The 22500-nt window shown below is 48.1% G+C and overlaps 1 protein-coding gene across 1 annotated transcript in view; it reads right to left on the bottom strand.

The window, feature by feature from the left end:
• The window catches only part of clstn2 (calsyntenin 2), a 151112-nt gene that overhangs the window by 54623 nt on the left and 73989 nt on the right, over positions 1-22500 (bottom strand). The window contains exons 3-4 of the mRNA XM_035536004.1: positions 2808-3003; positions 557-765 (exon numbers count right to left, since the gene is read on the bottom strand). Of these exons, the coding sequence (XP_035391897.1) occupies positions 557-765; positions 2808-3003 (405 nt within the window). The remainder of the gene's footprint in view (positions 1-556; positions 766-2807; positions 3004-22500) is intronic.

The raw sequence follows: 22500 nt of genomic DNA on the forward strand, positions 1-22500 counted from the left end.
GCGTTTGTTCGTGCGTGCGCATGTGTGTGTGTGCATTCGTGTGTGTGTTTGTGCGTGTGTGTGTGTGTGTGTGTGTGTTCGTGCATGTGCGTGTGTGTACATGTGTACGTGTGCATGTGTGTGTGTTCGTGCGTGCGTTTGTGTGTGTTCGTGCGCGTGTGTGTGTGTGTTCGTGCGTGCATGTGTGTGCGTTTGTGTGTGTGTTCATTCGTGCGAGTGTTCGTGCGTGTGGGCGCGTGTTCATGCATGTGTTCGTGCGTGCGCATGTGTGTGCGTTCGTGTGTGTGTGTTCGTGCGTGTGTGTGTGTGTTCGTGCGTGCATGTGTGTGTGTTCGTGTGTGTGTGTGTGTGTGTGTTCGTGCGTGCGTGCGTGTGTGTGTGTGTGTTCATGTGTGTGTGTGTGTGTGTGTGTGTGTGTTCGTGCGTGCGTGCGTGTGTGTGTGTGTGTGTGTGTGTGTTCATGTGTGTGTGTGTGTGTGTGTGTGTGTGTTCGTGTGTGTGTGTGTGTGTGTTCGTGCGTGCATGTGTGTGTGTGTGTGTGCGTGTGTGCTCTCACCGTTGCGGTCGATGGCAAAGGGCGTGTCCTGCGTGACCACCTCGTAGTTGCAGATCTGGCTGTACTGGGGTGAGCAGTCCTGGTCCCACGCCTCCACCTGCAGGATGCTGTCGTAGATCTTCCCCTCCGTCACTGCGGCCCGGTACACGGGCTCGCGGAACACCGGTGAGAACTCGTTCACGTCATCCACCTGGACATGAACCACCGCCCTGCAGCGGGGATGGATGGGGACTTAGCCCTGGAACACCGAGCCACATTCAGCATTCGACGTGACTACAAAGACTCTACTGTACTCAACGGGCACCTCGTGGCGTGCCGCGACAAACGCATCAGGTCTGATTAAAAGACAAAAGAACAGTGAGGGTACAAGCAGGGGCCTGTACTGAGACACATTTAGCTGTCGTATTCATTTCCATCCAGTTATCGCCAATAATAACTGCTATAACTGCTCATAACTCTTCACTCGGCAAACATGTTCATGTAGTCACGATAAACCTTTGAAGATCCACGGCAGAAATTATTCGTGATAATAATTCATATGTTCAACTGTGCCTATAAAGTTAAACACGTTTATTATACGAATGGCTCTCGTTAAGTGATGCGTCTTCTAAGCCAAGACGGAACAAAACCAGCGGGGTGTTGGCCACATTTGGGGGATTTTTGAAGGCTTGGGGAACGGACATGGGTGGGATGTTGTGAGCTGGGATGTCCTGTGTGAGTGCGCTGGCTCAGATGGCAAGATGAAGTCGTATCTACGCTCCGTTGTCCGTACGCTCGCTGCATGGTGCGCTATCGCCTCGTAAGCCCCTGTGACGTCAAACGTCTTCCAAAGTCAAGAAATTAGCTTCCTCGGACCAAGTGTTCAAAACAGCTTGCAGAGATACTATTTACCACATTCTCTCACTCTCTTTCCCTCTATCTCTCGCTATCTCTCTCTCTCTCTCTCTCTCTCTCTCTCTCTCTCTCTCTCACACACACACACACACACACACACACACACACACACACACACACACACACACAGGCACCCACATTGACAAAGACACACAAATGCACACCCATTCAACCTATACTGTTACACACACCTTTTTAAAGGCCACAAACACCATCACACTGTGGCAAGACTTAATTCATTCTGCCTTATAAGATGAAAGTAAATGTCTCTCTCTCTCTCTCTCTCTCTCTCTCTCTCTCTCTCTCTCTCTCTCTCTCTCGCTCTGTAGTACTTCATCACTGACTCCCTCGGACAGCCATTGTGTCTTCTTCTGGGAGAGGACCTGTCAGGCGTGTACATTGCTTCTGGCATCCTTGAAAACATCTTGATAGGTCATCAATGAAGAGCTGGAAAAAGTTAATAGGGCATGACTACGGGTAATATTTGTGAGTGTGTGTGTGTGTGTGTGTGTGTGTGTGTGTGTGTGTGTGTGTGTGTGAGAGAGAGAGAGCGAGAGAGTACATATGTGAATCCTCTTTACATGCTAGAAAACTGCTCACCTGCACAAAACTCCACATGCAAAATACTGTCCCCGGGCGGGTGGAACAGACACCAAAACTACACACCACAACTTGCACATACCAGCTGCTCCTGACTGCCTTATAGATCATTTATAACAGCTTCATATGTGTCTTATTACAGCATTGTGAAGCACCGAAGGAATTGAAAATGTGAAGTAGTGAAATAAGTTAAACTCCAGTCAAAAGTGGACGCCCACACAGCAGTTCATCTCACTTAACTGGAGTCACACGTAAAAACGTTTCTCTTAACTCCGCAGCCCCGTTCTGTTATTTCCCACTCAGCGACGTGACACCGTTTTGTAAACGCGTGTCTTGCGAGCTTGCGCATTTTTCTGTTTCCGTCACGTTTCCGTACGCGACTGCACGCTGGGTCTCGTGTAACGTGTTCTACACACCAACCTCAGGATGAAAGGACACACAGCTGCACATTTTAAGGAACCCACAAAAGTTACATCAGTCATTTCGGTTAGCAGTCGGGTGACTTAAGGCAGTGAGCTTTCCTTAAGTCCATAGAGGAAAATATCAGCATCTGCTATCGTAATTTGTGGGGGCAAGTAACACCCGGCATAGAGAGAGTAAAATTACATGCTTCACACATCACAGCAAAGCAAATAGCGTGTTAGCCCAGGAGGCATAAAATGGATGTGGCAAGGTAAAACTAAAACAGCTGAGTTATAAAGGCCGGACAAAAACGAAAAACGTTTCCAGTGTGCGGGGTCCACGGTCCTCTACATACTTGTGGCTCTTTTTCCAGTTGGATCCAGTGGCGCTGGCACCACAGTCGTACGCCTGAATGATGAAGGTGTACTCCTTCTGCTGCTCACAGTCGATTGGGCCCCGGGCCCTGAGGACGCCTTCCCCCGACGTCCGGTTCAGCACCTCTGCCTCGAACGGGGCCTCCTGCCCGTGGATCTTAAACGCACAGATCTCTCCTGCACAGACAGAGTGGGGAGAGGCCGGAGTGAGCTTGTGCACCACACGTGCAAACGCGTATGCACGTGCGCCCACGCTCGTACAGGCGCAAAGGAACGCTCATGCATGGTAACACACACACACACACACACACACACACACACACTTATGCAGGCACATGCTCGTGCACATACACACACACAGACACACATGCCCAAATGTGTGCACAAACAGTCCTTTCCGTTTTCCACTTGCACCTCAATAAGCCACTACCGCGTACGAGTCGGACACAGCAGGCTGTCTTCTGCCAGGCGCAGCGGTGTGGCGCGCAGGGCATTGTGTGCTTTTAGACCTGAGCCTGCTCGTGCTGGGTGACGGAGAACTGTTCCCTCCACCTGTAATTGCTTCATTGTGGAGGCAGCGTCAGAGAGAGCCGGGCACACAGCGAGCCAGTGTGGCATTTCACATTTGCTTATTGCGGGCGAATTTTGATGCCTTGCCTTTTTTCATCTCCCCGCCAACCCCCCACATACTCAATAAACAAAAGTATTGCAAAACACGTTAGATTTTTAGCTCAAGGGCACATTGTTAGTGGGTTTCTTTCAATTCAAGAACAATTCAATTATGAAAGCTGTATCGAGAATGTAATGGGCTTTATTTTCACCCCACACACACATTTTAATTGCAAGAAGTCGGCATCGCCTTCTTATAAGGAACTCTAACTGTTTACTTGTGTGTTTCTTCAGCTCGGCTCTCGGCCCAGCTGCGGGGCCTTAGCGTCACACACAGCTGCGTTCCAGTCTTCGGAACATATCTGCTTCCTCCACAACCCGAATCTCTTCTCACTGTCCAAGCGCAGAGCGCACCTGCTCAGAAACGCTGACGCCATGGCGACTCAGGGACCACAATAAAGGACCCTGCGTCGCTACTATATCTCCTTTGTGGCACTTATTCTCTCTCGGGCCCAGCATGTCATGTCAGGGGCCGGGGCAGAAGGCGGGGTAAACATGCAATGGCGACAGGATGGAGGGGCTATGGTACTCTGGCCCGTGACGGCCCGTATCACTTTAACCTGAGCAGGTTCCGGGGGAACAAACAACAGGCGCGTCCGGCACTGCTGCCTCGGCCAGATAAGGCCGGCGTTCCGCCCCATCCATGTCTCTTATGTCTCCTGCTCTCCCAGCCATTACTTACGTCGTGTTATGTCCTTCTTTTCATTTTATAACGTTTCATTCTGCTCTTCTGAAATCACCCTGGCTGCTGTGATGAAATATCGCAGCTCTGCCCTGTGGTTTAAAACCTCCCTTCCGCGTTCGAATTTAAACGGCCAGAACAACAGGACAAGTGTGATGTAGTGTGGCGTCCTTAGAAAATCAAATCAAATTATAATAATAGCAACACAGAGTCATGGCAGGGGGCATGTTTGCGGAGGTAAGCTCACCGGATCTTTCAAAAGCTCTCCGAATTTTCTCTTAGAAGGGAAACTGGGAGAGCTTAGGCAACAATAATAATAAGAGAAAATACATAAAAATCACAGCTTGCAAATTCTTTCAACTTCGGCGCTCCGGAGTTGCCGGCTGAGCCATTTCCCACTCCAGCTGCAGCCTTTTCCGGATTAAATTCCGAGGAAAGGCAAAAAGGGTCATGGGAGCACGGAAAGCCCGGGAACTCACGCGCGAACAGCGCTGAGATTCCCGTCAAGTCCGCAGGAGAGCGCTGGAGCGAGACCTGCGCGCATCTCTCTCTCTCTCTCTCCTTCTCTCCCTCTCTCTCTCCAGCGCACACGTCACCCTGCCCTAAAGATCCGGGCTGCGTCTGCCAGCCCTCTAAGGGAGCAGAGCTCCCCGTTCACAGCTAAGGGGACGTGCGAAATCTGGGGCCCACAGAAGCTGCCACGTTGCGAAGCATTTGGCATTAGCGGTGGGAGTGGGGGACGAGGCAGGGGAAGTTAATATGGATGTTCCAAACGCAATCACCCATGTAATTTGTGCACGGCTTAATGCTTTGCTACCGAAATTCATTTGTAAAAAGGCAGCTGGCAGACACCGAGGAAATCAGCCCTGAGATGTCCTGGGTACCTTCGGTCTGGAAGGGACACCCGAGAACGGGGCTCGCGTGCTCTGAAATGAGGTTCGGGAGGCGTGATAACTTTTACTTCACAATCGATCTGTTCCCATACCACCCCTGCATTCGTCTCGCCCTGAGAGATGGAAAACAAAGTTTTCCTGCTAGATCCGCGGCAAAAATAGATGCCAAATTTGTAAGGGTGGATGTACAATAAATCTTCTAAACCAGGGGCTCCACAAAGACAGTTTAATACAATGCAATCCTTCCTTGTGAATTTTAGGTTGGGTTATTATTTAAATTATGCAGCAGGATATTTTTCAACCCAAGCCTGGTGCATTTCCAGTGTGAGAAAATTACTTGCAGTGTAGATCAAAAAAGTGTCGGCCAAAGTGCTACACAATAATATCAATTAAAAATAGACACATCCAACAAGGAAACAATTAAAAATTTAAACAAGGTTTAACGAAATTCCTTGACATCCAGCAATTTATATCTTTCAAACAATCAAAATTAGATGCAGAGAGTCATTATCACTTGGTTTAAGTGGAAGAAAGAGATGTGTGTGGTCTGCATAACAATGATACGGAATTTTGTACTGTTGAAAAATGGGGACATGCCAAGTCAAGGAGAAGCAACATACTCCTGTGTTGACTAACTAAAACTCTACTACTTTTTGTAAGGTTTTGTTTATTACACTTATCCACATCTGAGATAGAGCTTAGATGTATTTTGTACTTCTAGGCATCAGCACTGATCCCTGTATTTTTACAGTAATCTAGATCACTGGTATCTTGGACTCTAACCTAATGTACTTGTAACACGTGTCGGCCCGAGGCGGGACGCACAGACTTCCTCGACACGGACGAACATTTAATAACATAAACGACTGCAGCACTCACGTAATACAAACGATGAACATGAACAAGAAACGCTTGACATTAAACAAACACAATACACAAGGATACATCTAACATAAACATGTTGCATTTAGACATTACATCTACAACGACTAACCACGCCGCACACCCTGACGTGAGTTTAAATACACACAGACAAAACGAAGTCCTCCTACTGCACGTCGCGGGCCAAACCACGTGACTCGCGGGAGGCGAGCGTTCCATGACAGAACCCCCTCCCAAAGGGCGCGGCAAACACAAGCACACGAGAGCGCCAACACACAAACATAAGGCGCTGTGACGTGACGCCTGCCGTGCCTCGACGTGTCCGTGGCCTCAACGGACACGCGGGGGTGCACGTCCGCCCCGGTTCCAGACGTGCTACCTCCTCTAACGGTCCTCCTCTCTCCCGCCGCTCTAGGAGCGTATCAGAGGCGGTTTGCCTCCGAGGCTTTGGGCAGACCCATCCAGTCTCGGCCTCGAGTCCGCTGAGGGGAAGGGGCTTAGGAGATCCCGCTGGATCCACCCGACTGTCCTCTTCCTGGTCGTCGTGGTGCCCCTCGGTTCTCCTCGGCCCAGGCTCCGCAGCCTTAGGCCCCCTCCAAGAAATTCCAGGGGGTGTTCCACTCCGCCTCCGGAGAAGATACGGACAGCGATCACGGTGCTCTCGGCAATATCTTGGGATCCAGGAGGCAGTGCAGGGGGTGTCCACGCACTTCCTGCTAGGAAGTCCGTTCTTTGTCGAGGGAGTAGGCGTCCTGTGGTGGTTGGTCATTCTGTAACGCATGTCAGCCTGAGGGCCACACGGCGCGAGGCAGGACGCACAGACTTACTCGACAGGGACGAACATTTATTACATAAACGACAGCGGCACTCACACGTATTACAAACGATGAACATGAACAAGAAACGATTGACATTACACGAACACAATACACAAGGATACGTCTAACAAACACGTTACATTTAGACATTACATCTACAATGACCAACCACGCCGCACACTCTGACATGAGTTTAAATACACACAGACAAAACGAGGTGCAGGTGTGGTTACAAACGAAAGCCCTCCTACTGCACGTGGCGGGCCGAACCACGTGACTCGCGGGAGGCGAGCGTTCCGTGACAGTACTGTACTAGGATGTACTCTATGAGTAAAGCACTTTATAAGTCGCTCTGGATAAGAGCGTCTGCTAAATGTCGTAAATGTAAATGTAGGTGTTGAGGAGAAAGAAAAACAACCCTTCTTGACTGAGAAGGTTCTGTTTTCCAGATAAGGGGAAAATAGGAGATAATTCTAGACAAGAGGCGAACCAGTTCAGTGTAGCACCCTGGATGTCAGCGTTACACAGCTGAACTAGAAAAAATGGAATGGTCGACAGTATTGAAGGATGCACCAAGGCCCAGAAGAATTCATACAAAACCCTTTCCAGAGTCTTGTAGAAGAACGAGGACTAACTGGACGTAGGTGGGTGTACTTAGATAAAGGACGGGCAGGAATAGTGGGCAGGGCAGAGGGAGAGAACATAGCACACAGCTATGACAACAAACACGATAATGAGGGGTGGGCGGGTAACAGACGAAGACGGCACTGGTACAGGAGGGAAACCGTGCCGCTTGTTTGCAGTTTTTAAAAGTATTACTGTTTTTACATTTTTACAGTTTGATTGATTGATTCATTCATTCATTCATTCAATGATTCATTGATTTTTGTAACAGCATTACTGTTCATTCAGTTTTGTAATGGCATTACAGTGTCACCAGGTTTCAGGACGATAGACTGTATTTTGAGACGATGGTAATCCAAGCCTAATATATTGTGAAAAAGAAGACGAGACAATGGAAAGAAAAAACCTTTATTTGCTGTCTTGTAACTTCCATACCTTAGAGAGTTTTCTGAGTTTAATGTAGAGTGTAAAATGAATCATGATGCCCATTTAACATCACTGTATGTGCCTCCAATATAAGGTCTGGTATGCTTCAAATGACCTCACATGGAAATAAATATTAAAATCAGGATACATTATTCTCCACAGAAGACAGGTACTTCAACTAGCAGCAGTACAAAAATAAAATATTAAGCACCACTGTGGCTCTTCATCTGAGAACAAGACAAATCATAAGACTGCCTTCAAGGATTCTCATGATATAACCAGCGACAAATTTTTTTTCCACTCCATGTTTTCAGTCAATAAGGCACTGAAATAACTTTTCAAAAGTTTTCCACTCCAAAACTTGCTGAATATTTGAAACATTGAGCAGAAATATTTTGTGTGCCTTTGAATACACCATCATTTTAATACAGAAAGCGTTTATACAGGTAGAAGCATTAAAGGACATTGACAAATGCATTAAACTGTAAGCAAATGTCGACTGCACAAGGTCTCAGTTCCATTTCCTGGGGATAAGGTTATGCCTTCTCTTTCATTATATTACCTACTGGAAAATTCTGGAATAATACCGGAGTGTAAATGCTTAGAGATTTCAAAAGTATCTTTTACAGTAGCCTGATTTCCCAAGTTGATAAATACCTAAAACGTTATCAACTAGCAGTGGACGCTAATGCTAATCTGGCTGTCATATTAATGTTAATATTCATTTTTATAGTACATTAAAACATTAGCTACAGTAATATTTATACCATGACAACAATTCAAAAGCACGGTGCATTCACGGTCCAAAGAAGCTATGTTTAGGATTTAAGATGCATCTTTTATATATATGTGTGTGTGTGTGTGTGTTCATCAATGCCATGGCAACTAATGCAACAATCCCAGTGGATATCTCTCCCCGCTGGAGCTGTGGTACTGCAGAAAGAAGGCTGAGTCTGAAGTGAACGAGACGGAGGATGAAGGCTGGAACATGTGGGCCAAGGAAAAGGAGCAACTTGATCAAACGAGGACTAGTCTGTCTCAGTAAGGCGGTAGGGGACAGAGAGCATTATGGGTTGGTGTGTTAATGAACCATGCAAGCACTTACACCTGCCAGTAATTATTCTTATTCTTATTAATGGGTTGAGAACCTATTCATTTTTTTACACATTCATCATATTTATAGAAAACATCACACACACACACACACACACACACACACACACACACACATATATATATATATATATATATATATATATATATATATAATATATATATATATATATATATATAAAATTCTCTTTTTTTTCTTTTTTTAATGCAGGAAAAAAGAGAAGCAGAAAAAAGTTATTTTATCCATGAAATGCTGATGTGTAGAATGCATTACCCATAAAGTGGTGATTTATTCTCACTAACCTAAGTTTAACAGTGTAGCATCAGTGACAAAGCTAAAACTCGCCGGAACCTGGCCCTACACGCACTCTCCTGCATCAGACATCGGAACAGCGGCGGTGGGGGGATACTCAGACAAGACGCTCACTTAAATCTGACCCTGACTTCAATTAATCCTGTTAAAAATAAATAGGCTCACTGAAATCAATGTGCCATTTAGTCTCTATACTGGAAAGCTGTGTTCATTTACTATGCATGGGAAGGTGACTTCCAACAAAAATATTTGTTCTCCTATTAGAGATGCGCAGGTCCATCTTGTGGCGTGAGCTAAGTGTTATGTTTGCCTGAGATTTATTTTCATGGGGGAAAAGATCCACCAAGCATTAACTTAAAAGCATACCTGGTAAAACATCGCCAAAGGTTGAAACGAGTATTTCCAATTATTCAAATTCTTTTCTTATTGCCACCCCTGTCGGAGTTTTAATTACACGTCGGAGTTTTAATTACACGTCTTAATTAAGTCGGAGTGATAATGAGGTCATAACGAGGTCAAACCAAGTCAACAGTCAACTACAGAGCAGACGTGTTTTCACTTCATACATCATGTTGATCTTATTTAGGGTATTTATCTGTATTTATGTTGTACTTATATTTTTTATATTATTAATATGGAGGCTTTATATAAGCCTAATAGGTTTGTTGCCTCTCATTGCACTGTACATTATTTGATATTTCTTTGTTTACTGAGTATTTAAATTTGTACAAAAAAAACAAAACAAAACATAACAAACTGCCGTATGGCGTAACGGGGCCAAATGGACATTCTGCTGAGTTACAATTTTTGCTGACTTTAATCTTTAATAATTAAAGACTTTAATAATTTCAAAGAATGTTTTTTTTTCTATTAATATATTGCTGCTGTGTGCTAATTCTAATAACATTACAGAATGTCCCATAAAACACAAGACGCTGTTGATGCTGCTTTTATATATATATATATATATATATATATATATATATCAATGATGTCATCATAGGTAAAATGAAACAACACTTTTATCACAGCGATTTGTATGACCTCAGTGCAAAACAAACCGCACTTATAACTGGAAAAGCGACCCTATTTACTCTAGCAAGGAGAACACACTGATGGCAAGACTTAAAAAAAAATACACCGCATGCACCATAACATTGAAAACGATATGGTGGATGACTCGCTTCCACGTGAGAGGCTCATCAGATTCAAGGTCACAGAAGCCTCCAGCGCGCTAACGTACTGCTCGGAACCTCAGTCATCGGCGAAGCCTCGCACTACCGTGCCGACAGGGATGCGTCGCCAGACAGCCACCAATCTCGGAGACACAAAGTCCTGTCGTCCATGCACTTTTCACGAGCAGTGATTCACTGTTTCAGTGAGGTGTTTTTTTTTCCTGTAATTGCAGGCCGTGCGGAAGTGGCGGGGAGGGGGCTGATTAATACACGGTTCGCGGATTCAAATCTCCAGACTTATCTGTAATTCGTCCAGCCCGTCCATGTTCTCTTATTTTAATTACTTACTGGATTATACTGCTTCCTCCACTAATGACGCGCGGTTCGCGCTAACAGACGCCACGCACACACACACACACACACACACACACACACACACGCGCAAGCGCGCGGCTCATTCTCTTCCTCCAGTCTGAGGCAGTTTCCACTGCATTTTGGCTAAATTGGCAAATCAAAACAATGCGCTTCCTTTATTGACCAGAGCAACCATCAGTCGATTCCAGTTCCCGCTCAGACATCGTGTCCTCGGGAGAAAGAAGAAAGCGCATGGCCCAACGCGCTCAACGTTATGGAGCGGGAGACTTCTGGGGGAGGTCGTTTTCAAAAGACCCCCATTTCAGAACGCACGGTTGGCAGGGCCTCTCAAAGGCATGTTGGCATTTGACTTTCCCAAGGAGAACCAACTCCAAAGGACCTGAAAACACACACACGGCTAGCGCTCCTTCCCTTCTTATCCTTGCTCTTTTTTGTTCGGGCGCCCCTCATTCCTCACTCCCCCTCTCCCTCTCGCCCCCTCGCCCTCGGATCCGCAGTGCAGAGAGTCGTTTTCTGAGCTTCATCGCCTAATACGGCTCCCCAAGGGTAAACCTTTATTGTCCGGCTCCCGAGAATTCATCGTGCGCCCACAGGGGTCTTTCATTAAGATACGGAAACATTCGGAAGATAGCGGCAGTCATTGGTCTGACCCTTCGGCTAATAAACAGCTCTCCCGGAGCACCGGCGGGAGTATCTTTTACCCGTCTGTTTCACAAAGCCCGATGAACTGGGTCAACTCAGTCTGGGAAATTCGATAGCGGAGACTAATTCTCCTTCATCTTAGGGGTGGGTAAAGTAATTACACTAATTGCTCTTGCGGAGTTGTGAGATTTACTGTCGTGCGGGCCGCGAGCTCGTCCTGGCGCAAGGCAGCCCGGTTGTGAGCCGTGAGCGCTCGTGGGGCAGCTGAACGGGTGGCCCTCAGTCTACGGGATTTCGGGGAGGCACTCGGAGAAACAGAGCCGTCGGTTACAAATCGAGCCCCCCTTTTTGTGTCGCCGGGAAACAGGTCAGGAAGGCTGGCACGGTGGGAGCTACAAACCAGGAACGTAAAGAGAGGCACAGGTCCTCAAAGCCCCTGCACGTAGCACGCAGGGGGCATGTCTTAGATGTGTCATTGAGTGCTTACTGCTGTCTTCTGATTGGTTTTTGAGTTTTGAGTTGGAAGGCTTCCCTGGGGTTGGGTGACACTGTTTACCTTTCCCCTCCCACCTCAGACACGCTCTGTTCTCTCACCATTAATTATCAGTGAATCAATGCCCAGGTGTCTCCGCCCAGGTGTCTCCGCACACCTTCCCTCCGCTGCGTTCATCCCTGCCCTCCCTCCTGTGCCGCGATTCTGACCCAGAAACCCGGAACGCGCGGAGAACACAGACTGGGAGAGTGGGGGCCTCTCTGGGCCGGAAGAGAAACAGCGGCCTTTGAATCCAGACAGTTCCGCGTCCGTCCCCTACACTCTCAGCCCTCGGCATGGTCGGAAGGGCTCACCCTTCACACGCACCATCTCAATAACGGACTATCCCAAAGTAGAATTCTCTAGTCCCCAGACCTCCTTGGGGACGTCGCTGTGGAACGGAGGCCGGATAACTGGCTGCATCGGAGGCTCCGGAGCCGTTAGTGTCTGGGAAAAGGAAGAAGAAATCACTATGGCTACACCATGCGGGCACAGCTGCTTTTGGAACGCCTGGCTGGCACAACTACCCGCGATTGGCCAGAGACCAGAGAGAGAGAGAGAGTGCGCCTACAGGAAAGGTGCAGAAAAATCGTCATGCCAACGAGGGCTGTGGAATAACACGGCGAATTCAACTTTAGGGGAACTTTAACAGAGAAAGTTGATTTGTACGTTTGTTTGGTTTTTTCACCCCACATTCAGGTGTTCGGTTAGAGAGGCAACACCAAAACAGGCTTTTGAGTTTTTCCTTTTTTCATTTAAGACATATTAAATGGATCTGTGACTGAACCATTCCTGGTCTGCTTGGATTACGGCTTAGACAAATCCGCGGGAGAAGGGAACTTTTAGAGCTCAGTCACTTTCCCTCGGAGAACTGCGGCACCAAAGATCAATACCTCAATCTCAATGAGACACAAAGAATGAGGCGCAAATTGCAACCCAAGACGAAATGCCAAACTTTATGAAAGATTCCAAATGAAAATTTTACCAAAAACGCAAAACTTTGGAACCCTAGCTAAAAATAGTGGCTGTGGTAGTTTCATAAATCATACCTGCATATTGCATAACATTTTCTTTGCATTTTTCCCTCATTAAGACACATTTGCTCATGACAAATTCATCTGGGTGAACATTATTTCCTTAGCAGTAACCCTGCACGCATCCCGCACGACGAGCAGTTGGCAAAAAAACGGCGTCACAACACCAGCGTGGAGACGTCAGAGCGTGCTCCTGGGTGGAGCAGGGGGTGGGGCAGGAGGTGCTAGGTGCCCGTGGTGACGGGCTGTCCCGGCGGACAGGTGGGGTGGAGTGGGTGGGAGGAAATGCTCTCATCTGTAGCCGCTCTTTCATGGGGCCCTGGGCCAACGCCGCACTGCTCTGTTATATTGGTTGTATATATGAATATATGTATGAATATATGTATGAATGAATACATACATACATAACATATATATATATATATATATATTTTTTTTTGATCTTCATTTTTTTTTCACTCACACACACACACACACGCACACAGATGCACACACACACACACACACACATGCATATGCACTCCAACCCTGGGTGGGGCAGCAATCCATTCATACACACCGACTCACTTAATCAAGCCAGTTTAGAGACACCTAAAGACCTGAAACGCACATCTTTGGAAAGCATGTGGAAACCAGAGTACCTGGAAGAAACCCACACACCCACACATGTACAGGGTGTGTGTGTGTGTGTGTGTGTGTGTGTGGTGTGTGTGTGTGTGTGTGTGTGTGTGTGTGTGTGTGTGTGTGTGTGTGTGTGTGTGTGTGTGTGTGTGTGTGTGTGTGTGAGACTTGATGTGAAGTTTGTGACACAGTCATCTGTGAAGATCGGCAAAAACTCACAACTAACCTGCGCTTGAACAATTTCTCAGCGTTTCTCTTTAAGGCATTTCTCTAATGGTCATATCAAAACATGGCTTTACTCGAATAACATTAAACATTCATTAAATAATGTAGAATGAAATAAAGCTCTTTAAATCACCAGTGATTCAACACAAAGCGTAAAACATGAACAGGGAGTCTGTGGAATTGAATCCTCGGTGGGTAATTGCAGCATAATTCCTAGCTGATGTCGTGGAGAATATTGCGAAACGCGTACGTTATGCTGAATTTTTTCCGGCGCTTGGGCTAGGAGCCTGGGGTTAAGAAGTCTACAATGTAAAGATGTAAAAACGCAGTGCGGTGCAAATTCCCACTGCAGCTACATGTATCAACGGAGGTTTTCTTTGGGTTCTAGACTTTAGAAAGTCACCTCTCGACCTGCACGCACCAGTTGACACACATACACACAAAAAAAACATTTTTTGCCTTAACATAAAACTATCATTAAAGAGTTTCCATTCATCATATTTCTAACCCTTCTGCTAAGGCAAGGTTTAAAAACCGTGGGTTCCTCTTAATGCCAATACAACTATTACAGAGTTGGTAAGGTAGATGAGAAAGGGGCACTTTTAATGAAAAAATCGTGCATTTTGACAAAAAAGAGTGAATTTTCCTCTTGGTGCCCCTTAGGAAGTGCTGCGTTTCTCACGGCTCACATAGCGAGACGGCCCTGGTGTGTCCGGCACGCGGGTTAAGCAGGAGCTCCAGCAAGAGGAGACAGCGTCCGTGGACCAGAATGTCAGAGCGGCCAAAGGTCGCCACCCATGTCAGCTTGCAAAAGGCAGGGGTGGCCCCGTGCCTGGAGGCGCCTCCTCGAGGAGGCTGGGTGGCTCGGCGCGCTCAAGTGGCCCCTCCGCCACCACCTCCGGAATGTCAAAAGGACCAAGCGGACTGGAGAAGTCTGGACGTGCCGGCCTGCGCGTAACCACGGCGACGCTACAAACAGGAAAGCAAGATAAAGCCAAAGATGACTCGATGTCTTTTCTTTCTTTCTTCCCTCTCATTTGCACACAGCACAGCCCACCAGCCTTAAGCAGGGGGAGGGGGGGGGTCTTCTGGATCGTTGCCAGAGCGTTATTCCTCCTGATGAATTGGAAATTGCCCCAATTAAACCGTTATTTTCCCTGTGGCAAAGGATCGGCCATAATGGAACAATCCAAAGCCTTGTAGCAATTAAACGTAGGCGATAGCTGCGGACTCGTTCCTCGCGATGGATTTGCCCGCCGCGATGGCGGACAGCATTTGCGAGGGTAGGTGGGGTCCGGTGCCTGTGGCCGTTCCTAAGGAGGTGCAGGTGCCTGGCCCTCGGACGTTAAGACCTTACGCATCCAGAGCTAACAGCTCTGGTGCCTCTGTGCCCTCTGATCCGGTGGGTTAGCCAATCCCGTTCCTCGAGAAGCTCTTTAATACCCTGAACCTGAACACAGCAGGTCTTTTCGATGTCTTCCAAAGCTCCTCTTACAATTTAATACTGACTTATTCAGCAATGAGCTGCTTAGTATGTCACTGAAGTGAGGGAGAAGCCGCTTCTGGTTGGGCAGATGGCAGCAGAGGATGAACACGGGTGGGGTGCGGGTGGGGTGCGGGGAGGTGGGGTTGACGCTATACTCAGGACACGCTGGCAAACTGCACAAACAGATTCTCCAATTTTTTTTCCCCCACTGAGCAAAATTCTCCTGTTAGCATCATCAACGGGACAGTCTCCGACAGGTTAACTCCACCAATGGGATTCCTTCCCACTGCGCACGGATGGCGTTCCGCACCAATCAGGCGTCCCACCAACAAGGCTCTCTACCAATGAGCCTTCAGTCCAGGCCAATTCAGTTACAACTTACACCAGTGTGGCAGTCTAATGGAAAACTTCAACCTTAAAGCAATAATAATATTTTAACTTTTTGAGAAATTTCTTACTTACAGTTGCTTAACAATAATCTTAATAATAACTTCAGTTATTATTCTCATTAACTCTCGTTAAGCATGATACCACGGGAACAGTTAGGGTACCATTTTCGATTAAACACTGCTTTCTTTCCCAGATCAAACACACCATACCAAGCAAACACCAGCGTGTGGCGTCCGCGTGCTGACCCGAGCTCTGCTCCTCGAGCGCACCTTTCATCACGCAAGACGTGGCGGCGAAAGCCACTTTGCAAATTAGTAGCGTGAGCTGTGACACTTCACTTGTTTGTTGGGTAGCTGCAGTGTGTTCTGCCAAACGGCGCCTGGGCAGATAAACAGCCTCCCACCCCCCACCCCACACATCCCACCTTGTGGTCATTGCGCACGTGGATTCCGGAAAGGTCACCTAAAGGGCACGCGGAGACCGGTGACGCTCGCGCACAGTGCCATCAATCCAGTGCAGTTTTGAGCAAGGAATCGTAGGGGATTTTTAGACGCTGAGCAAATGGCAGCATGCTAATGACGGTGATAACAGGGAGCAAGGGGAGACCACGGGGTCACGGCTTTGCTCCTGACGCGCAGACAGCGTGTCGCTGCTTTGTGGTCCTTATCTGTGTCTCTCCAGAAAAACGCTTTCTTAATGCCATGTCTTCGGAGGGACAGCGCCAACCCCGCTGCCTTTGTGGAGGCTCACAACCCCTCCTCACCTTTTCAGCAATTCAAAAGGATGGAGAGCTCAGAGCTGCAGACCACACACAGATCTACACACTCATACATACACACACACACACACACACAGGGCAGATGTAAAGGTCAGGGCCCGAGGTCAAGGTTAAGGTTAACCCCTTACTATGACCTCACGTGTACCTAAGCATCTCCTAGAAGCCGTGTTTGTAAAGTTTAAGTCGGATTTGTCCGACTTTTTCTAAAATGGTTTCCTTTAAGGCTGCATAATTTCTACAAATCCATCTTACTCCATCAACTCCACATCCTACACTTTCCTACATCCAGTGTCTGGATGACTATGACTATGTCTTAGTGTCTTAGCTAATACAGGAAAAGCACATAATCACTTCTGCACAGAAGACTCCTTTAACTAAGCACACAATCACCAGAGGTAATCTCTCTCTCTCTCTCCCTCTCTCTCTCCTCTCTCTCTCTCTCTCTCTCTCTCTCTCTCCTCTCTCTCTCTCTCTCTCTCTCTCTCTCTCTCTTTCCTATCTTTCATTATGCCTGCCAACTTCCAGAGCTTGCCTTCAGCGTTCGTACAGCAAACGTCTGCTTGTCCATCAATAATGCAGAGGGGCTTATATAGCGCACTAGTGCTTCTCAAAACATTGCAGGCCAGGAGAGTGAATAAAGTGCAACAACAGACCGAAAACATGAGTGCCCATAAAAGCGTGTCCCTCCAGGCTGAGAAGTGAGCCTGGAACAGGGCTCCGCCCTGCCTCCTCCCTGGCTCTGCCCTGGCCACGCCCCCGTCCAGCCCTGACCCGGCCCTGACCCTGCCCGGCCCCGCCTTGGTCCCGCCCCGGCTTGTGACATTTTCGGGAAGCGCTAGTGCAATAGTCCCTCTGCACTATTGATGGACAAGCGCTCATGGCCCCCCCCCCCCCCCCCCCCCCCCGGAGGACGTCAGGTGTAACGCGGTTACCCAGTTACGCACTTCCTCCAATGGTACGTTATCCCTTTCTCTAAATGACAATTTAAATAAACCAGTGAAAAAATTCCAGATTGAGCCAATGGCAGAGAAGGGCAGAGGAACCTGACCGTGTCCCGGGCAAACATCACGCTTCTTTTCCCACCTACCTGCAGCATTTTCCTTGCTGCACCCTAATCCTCTTTAGCCGAAAAACCTTCAGTGCCTCGGTGCTGACTTCAGATCCTTTTTCTAGCTGCAAGGAGCTTGGTAAACATAATTGGCCAAATAAATAATGTATCAAATTTAGAGGGTTTTTTTTAATTGTCCTTTTTTTTAATCTATCGTCGTTTTGAAGTGGATCTGATGACGTCGGCGTGCGGACTGCGACAATAACCACGCCTGTGTGGACGAGTCGATATATAGCAGGCGAGATGCGTAACAGGACATTGTGTCGAGTACGACTGTCCTCCGGCAGAGATGAACTCCGTCCTGTAAGTTACGCTGCTTCTATAGACGAACATTAAACATTGGATTCACTAAGAGAGGAATTATGTGCTCGCATAAATACAAATGAGATGCGAACCAGGTGTTTACATTTTATTACACTCCATGACCAAACAAACAAATAAATAATTGTAACAAATGAAATAATTGGGGGAAAACCGCTTTATTTTAACAAATGGCCGCAGAGGAAAGTATCGGAGAGGCGCAGCTTTGTTAATATGAAGTGACTGATAAGGACTGAGGGGAAGCCTTCAGTGTTAACACTGTTAATTATTCCACAGTCATTCCTTCATTGTGCATTGTGGGATACTGGGCCATTATTCCATGGGAAATAAACGTCCTTTCTCAGAGGGGTGAGGAAAGCAAATATACGTTGCCCTCCAGAAATTGTGGATCTGGAGACAGCCAGGGAAGGCTGTTCACTTCAACCTTTTCCGTGCTGCTTTTCCATTCATTTGTAACCCCCACCATTAGCTTGTAGCCTGCTGGCTACTTTTCAATAACAGCCAGATGTGTAATTGCAAAGCTATTTTCCAATGAAGACAAGCACGGCGGCGTAAATTCCACAATGTTCCGAACAGCGACGGAGGGTGTGTCTCCTCTCATCTCCTCTGGGTTACGGTGCTCCCGTCCTCTGCCCAGCCTTCCCACAATGCCCAGTGCTGGCGTTGATTAATTACACCTAAAGAACCAAAGCCCAGAGTAGGACTACTGATGAGCTACGGGCTGTCGTCATCCCCAATTTAAAAAAAGACAAAGTAAAGGGGAAAAAGACTGTTGTTGTGCAGAGTGAATGTTAGCGTGGGCTCGAGGCGCAGGAGCCAGAAAGGGGCGGGTAGTAACTGCTTGGATGTCCGATTCGGAGAAACGAGGAGAAGACAGACAGGACCCTGGAGAACATCGGGGGGTGACAATGGGCGCAAAACAACGACTAACACGTCTTAAAGAACAGAGGAGGCAGCTTAAATTACGATTTGGGAGGTCAAGGATTGCGCTCTGAACCTGAGTTACGGAGCCACCCATTTTCGGCCAGCCACATTCTTCTGCACGGCGATAAGGGGCCCCGCCGGTTACCCGGACAAGGTCTCTGTTTCAAGATGACTTGCGGTTTAGGGGAGATAAATTTACGCCGGCTCACGGCACACCAAACGTTCCCGCCTGTCTCCGGGGGATTGGACATCCTAAACGATGTGGGAAAAGAGAAGAGTGGTGTTTAAGATTCTGGAATGAATCTCTTTGGAGTTCTCATTGTTCCCAGACCCCCGGTACCCCATGCGCCTCTGACTGTTATATAGTAAAACCTGTTATGAACTGATGCGCTTAAAAGGGTAAAGTATTTTGGAGGAAGAAGAGCGGAATGTATCAGCATCTTTGATTTTTAGGAAAGCTTTAGAGACACAGGTTATGATGGACGTGTGAAGATCTTGAACCAGGGGTTTGAACACAGCCTCGAAGATTTCTGCATTTATGTCAAAATATCTTTGCATTTACAAAATGCCACCGATACATGTTATCTCCCACATCTTTAATGGCTGTTGATATATGGTTGAAAAGCCAAAAGTTCAACATCTAAACCACATTTCAAGCCATTTTTAGACAAAGGCTGTAAAACAGCCTAAGAGACCCATTAGAAGGGTCCACATTCTGCTCTGGTGGACCTGTGGTTCTGCAGGAACCACAGAACAACCACAAAAAAAAAAAAAAAACGCAGAAAGCGCGACTGCGTTTTCCGAGGTGAATAAACGTTCCGGGGCACGAGAGTGCTGAAGCGAGAAGTCACACTCGAGAACGTGCGGCACGAGCGAGTGTCCCGCGAGCGGACGTGACGGGCTCGTGCGGAGGTAGCACTTTGTGTCATCAGCATCAGAGACCAGAACAGCTTGCCGGGAGTTGACAAAAGAACACTGGACAAAAAGCACTTTCCAAAACGTCAATGTTGTCAAAGAAGAAAGACAAAATGTCTTTTTTTTTTCATTTTCAAAAATCCTTTCTTGTCATAAGTGCATTGTGGAGGAATCGACCCATTTACAGTTTTGACGGCAGAAAGAACCCGCAAGTGTACATTTTGCTTCAACTCTCACTTTGTCGCTCTGTGATTGATTGCTCCCCACACCCTCATCCATTGCTCTGTCAGGCACTAACAATGCCTTGCAGGCGTGCTGCCTCTTCCGCAAAATCCGCTTTCTTCCGCCTATGGCGAGAGGATTACCGGCGAGGATGTCCGAGGGTGACCCCACCGGATCACGGTGGGCGTACGTGGGCGCAGGGGCGCTTTTCCGTTCCCACTCGGAAGAGCCCATTCTCCGGCGCGCTTATCTCCGCCCGTTCGCTAGGGTTGCCGAGTCCCGCGTTTGTGAAGCGCCGAGGTGGGCGCGGAGGAACTTTCCAATTCCATAAGAAACCACCTCATGCTCAGAAATCGCAGATCTCGCTGGCGCGGAATGAAACGAAGCCCCTGGTGGGAAAAAAAAAAACAAAATCCAAAACTTCTAAGCAATGTTTTCATGTCACAGTCAGGTTTAGAGAAGTGTACGGAAGTGTACATCCAAAAACCGGCCCACGACCCGGGGCCCCTGGCTGGACCGCGGCGTCAGCGCTGGCGCTGTGGCAACCTGGCATCGCAACAGGGCGTTTCAGGGCAGCATTCCTAGCCTCACGCTCAGTGGCATCATTCATCAGCATGATCTGATGATCATTTGCACTTCAGATTACAAAATGTTAAGCACGACATCAAGGAGGCTAATGAGGCGGAAATGAGTCGATTACAATAATTACCCCACCGTAATTGACCCCAAACCCCAGTCTGTCCGTGGGTCTCCACATTTAGCAGGTGGAGAAGAGACAACTGCGCACATTAGTGGTGGACTTGAATATAAGGTGCGCATATCAACCCACTCCCTCTTTCTTATGTATATTGCCACCCTCATACTGGTTTGGATGGAGAGGTGCGTTCCTCCCATCAACGACACCCAGGACTCCAGAACCATGAGTCTGGGTCAGATAGTGCTGTCTGCAGTCAAACCGGCGCACAACCCAAAAGACTGTTGCTGAACTCCTAAAGGTATTTGTAATTGATTCAGCTATCATAGAGGTGAATGCTAATCTGAATGCTCTCTCACACACAAACACAGACATGCATAAACACACACACACACAAAGGCATAAACACATATGGAAAAAGCACCTGGTGCCCCAAGGCTTTGCAATTTCACTTAAAACTGCTAAAGTATGATGTCCTTAAACAACAGGAAAGAAAGCAATGATGTCCATTAGCTTTTTATTATGTATGAGAGCATGGACTGCTTTTGTGCCCTTTATAAAGCTACAAGAAGGTCATGAATATTTGAAAAGTCAGGGGAACGGAAGTACCCACTGGTTGGGTCTGCATCCTCACCCACCACATATGCTGGGGTAATGCGGAGTGCATAGTCCTTGACAGTTTACTCCCACACTCTCTGCCGCGTGGCTGTCGGGGTTGCTCACATGAGCATTCCCCTCTGCAGAGGTGAAGGATCCATGCCCCACCCTCTCCATGCCCTCAACCCCACCCCCTCATCCTATCCCCGCCCTCCTGGAGCCTTCTCTTCGGGCAGGGCCTGAGTCTGTAGACGGGCGAGCCGCAGGCGAGGGCACAGTGGAAGAAGGCCACGTTCCTCATCGCTGGATCCGGATTGCGGCGGCCCTGGCGAGGAGTTGGGGGGAGGGGGGGGCCGTCACACGGGACAATTCCGTGCATTCCGAGCGAATGAACGCAGGTTTCGAGCTGTTAGTAGCCCATTTTCCGCTTCTCCGAACAATGCAAACGGGCTGAGAGGGAGATATGCAAATCGGGCTCTAATTGGCCTGTCAGGACCAAGCCTCTCCCAGTCAGAGGGATGCCAGCGAAGGAGAGAGAGCTGATTGGACTCGGCTGCAGCCCTTACGCGATTCATTAAGGTGAAGCGTGCGCGTTACGCCTCGGGTCACCGCACCGTCCTTGAGAGCAGCTCTCAACCTTCCACACTGGCAAAGTGACCTCTTTCCGTCACGCGGTGGTCATGCGCACGCGCCGAGAAGCGTCTTCCCTGCCTCGTATCTCTCCGGGAACAGATGCACACGCGGAGATCCCAGAATGCTTTGGGCTCACTCCGCATTATTGGTAATCGGCGATACTTCATAAGGACAAATTTCCCTTGCCGCCGATAGATCGCGTTATCGGCCCATCTGCACAAAAGCTTTCGGTTAGCGGGTCCTCCGACAGGCCCGGGGTGCCGAAGACCTGCCGCCGCGGCTGTCCGTGCCTCCATTGGAGAAGTGCGGAGGAGCGTTTGGGAGGTTTCTCGCTCTCGGCAGCTGAAGTGAGGTGGGGACCGGCGGGGGCGGTTTCACCGGCAGCAGAAGAAAGCAGGACGTGGAAATGAATTTGAGCTTTCACACCGACAGACAGAGAGAGGGGGGGGGGGTCGTGGAATTGGGAGGGAGGGAGCGAGTGAGTGAGCGAGATGGAAAAGGGAAGAGAGGAAAGGAAAAATTGAAAAGCAGATCGGCACGCACAAGGACAAACGGAATTTGTCAGAGGCAGGATAACATTTC

The sequence above is a fragment of the Electrophorus electricus genome, chromosome 18 (assembly GCF_013358815.1).
Source record: "Electrophorus electricus isolate fEleEle1 chromosome 18, fEleEle1.pri, whole genome shotgun sequence".
Taxonomy (NCBI): Eukaryota; Metazoa; Chordata; class Actinopteri; order Gymnotiformes; family Gymnotidae; genus Electrophorus; species Electrophorus electricus.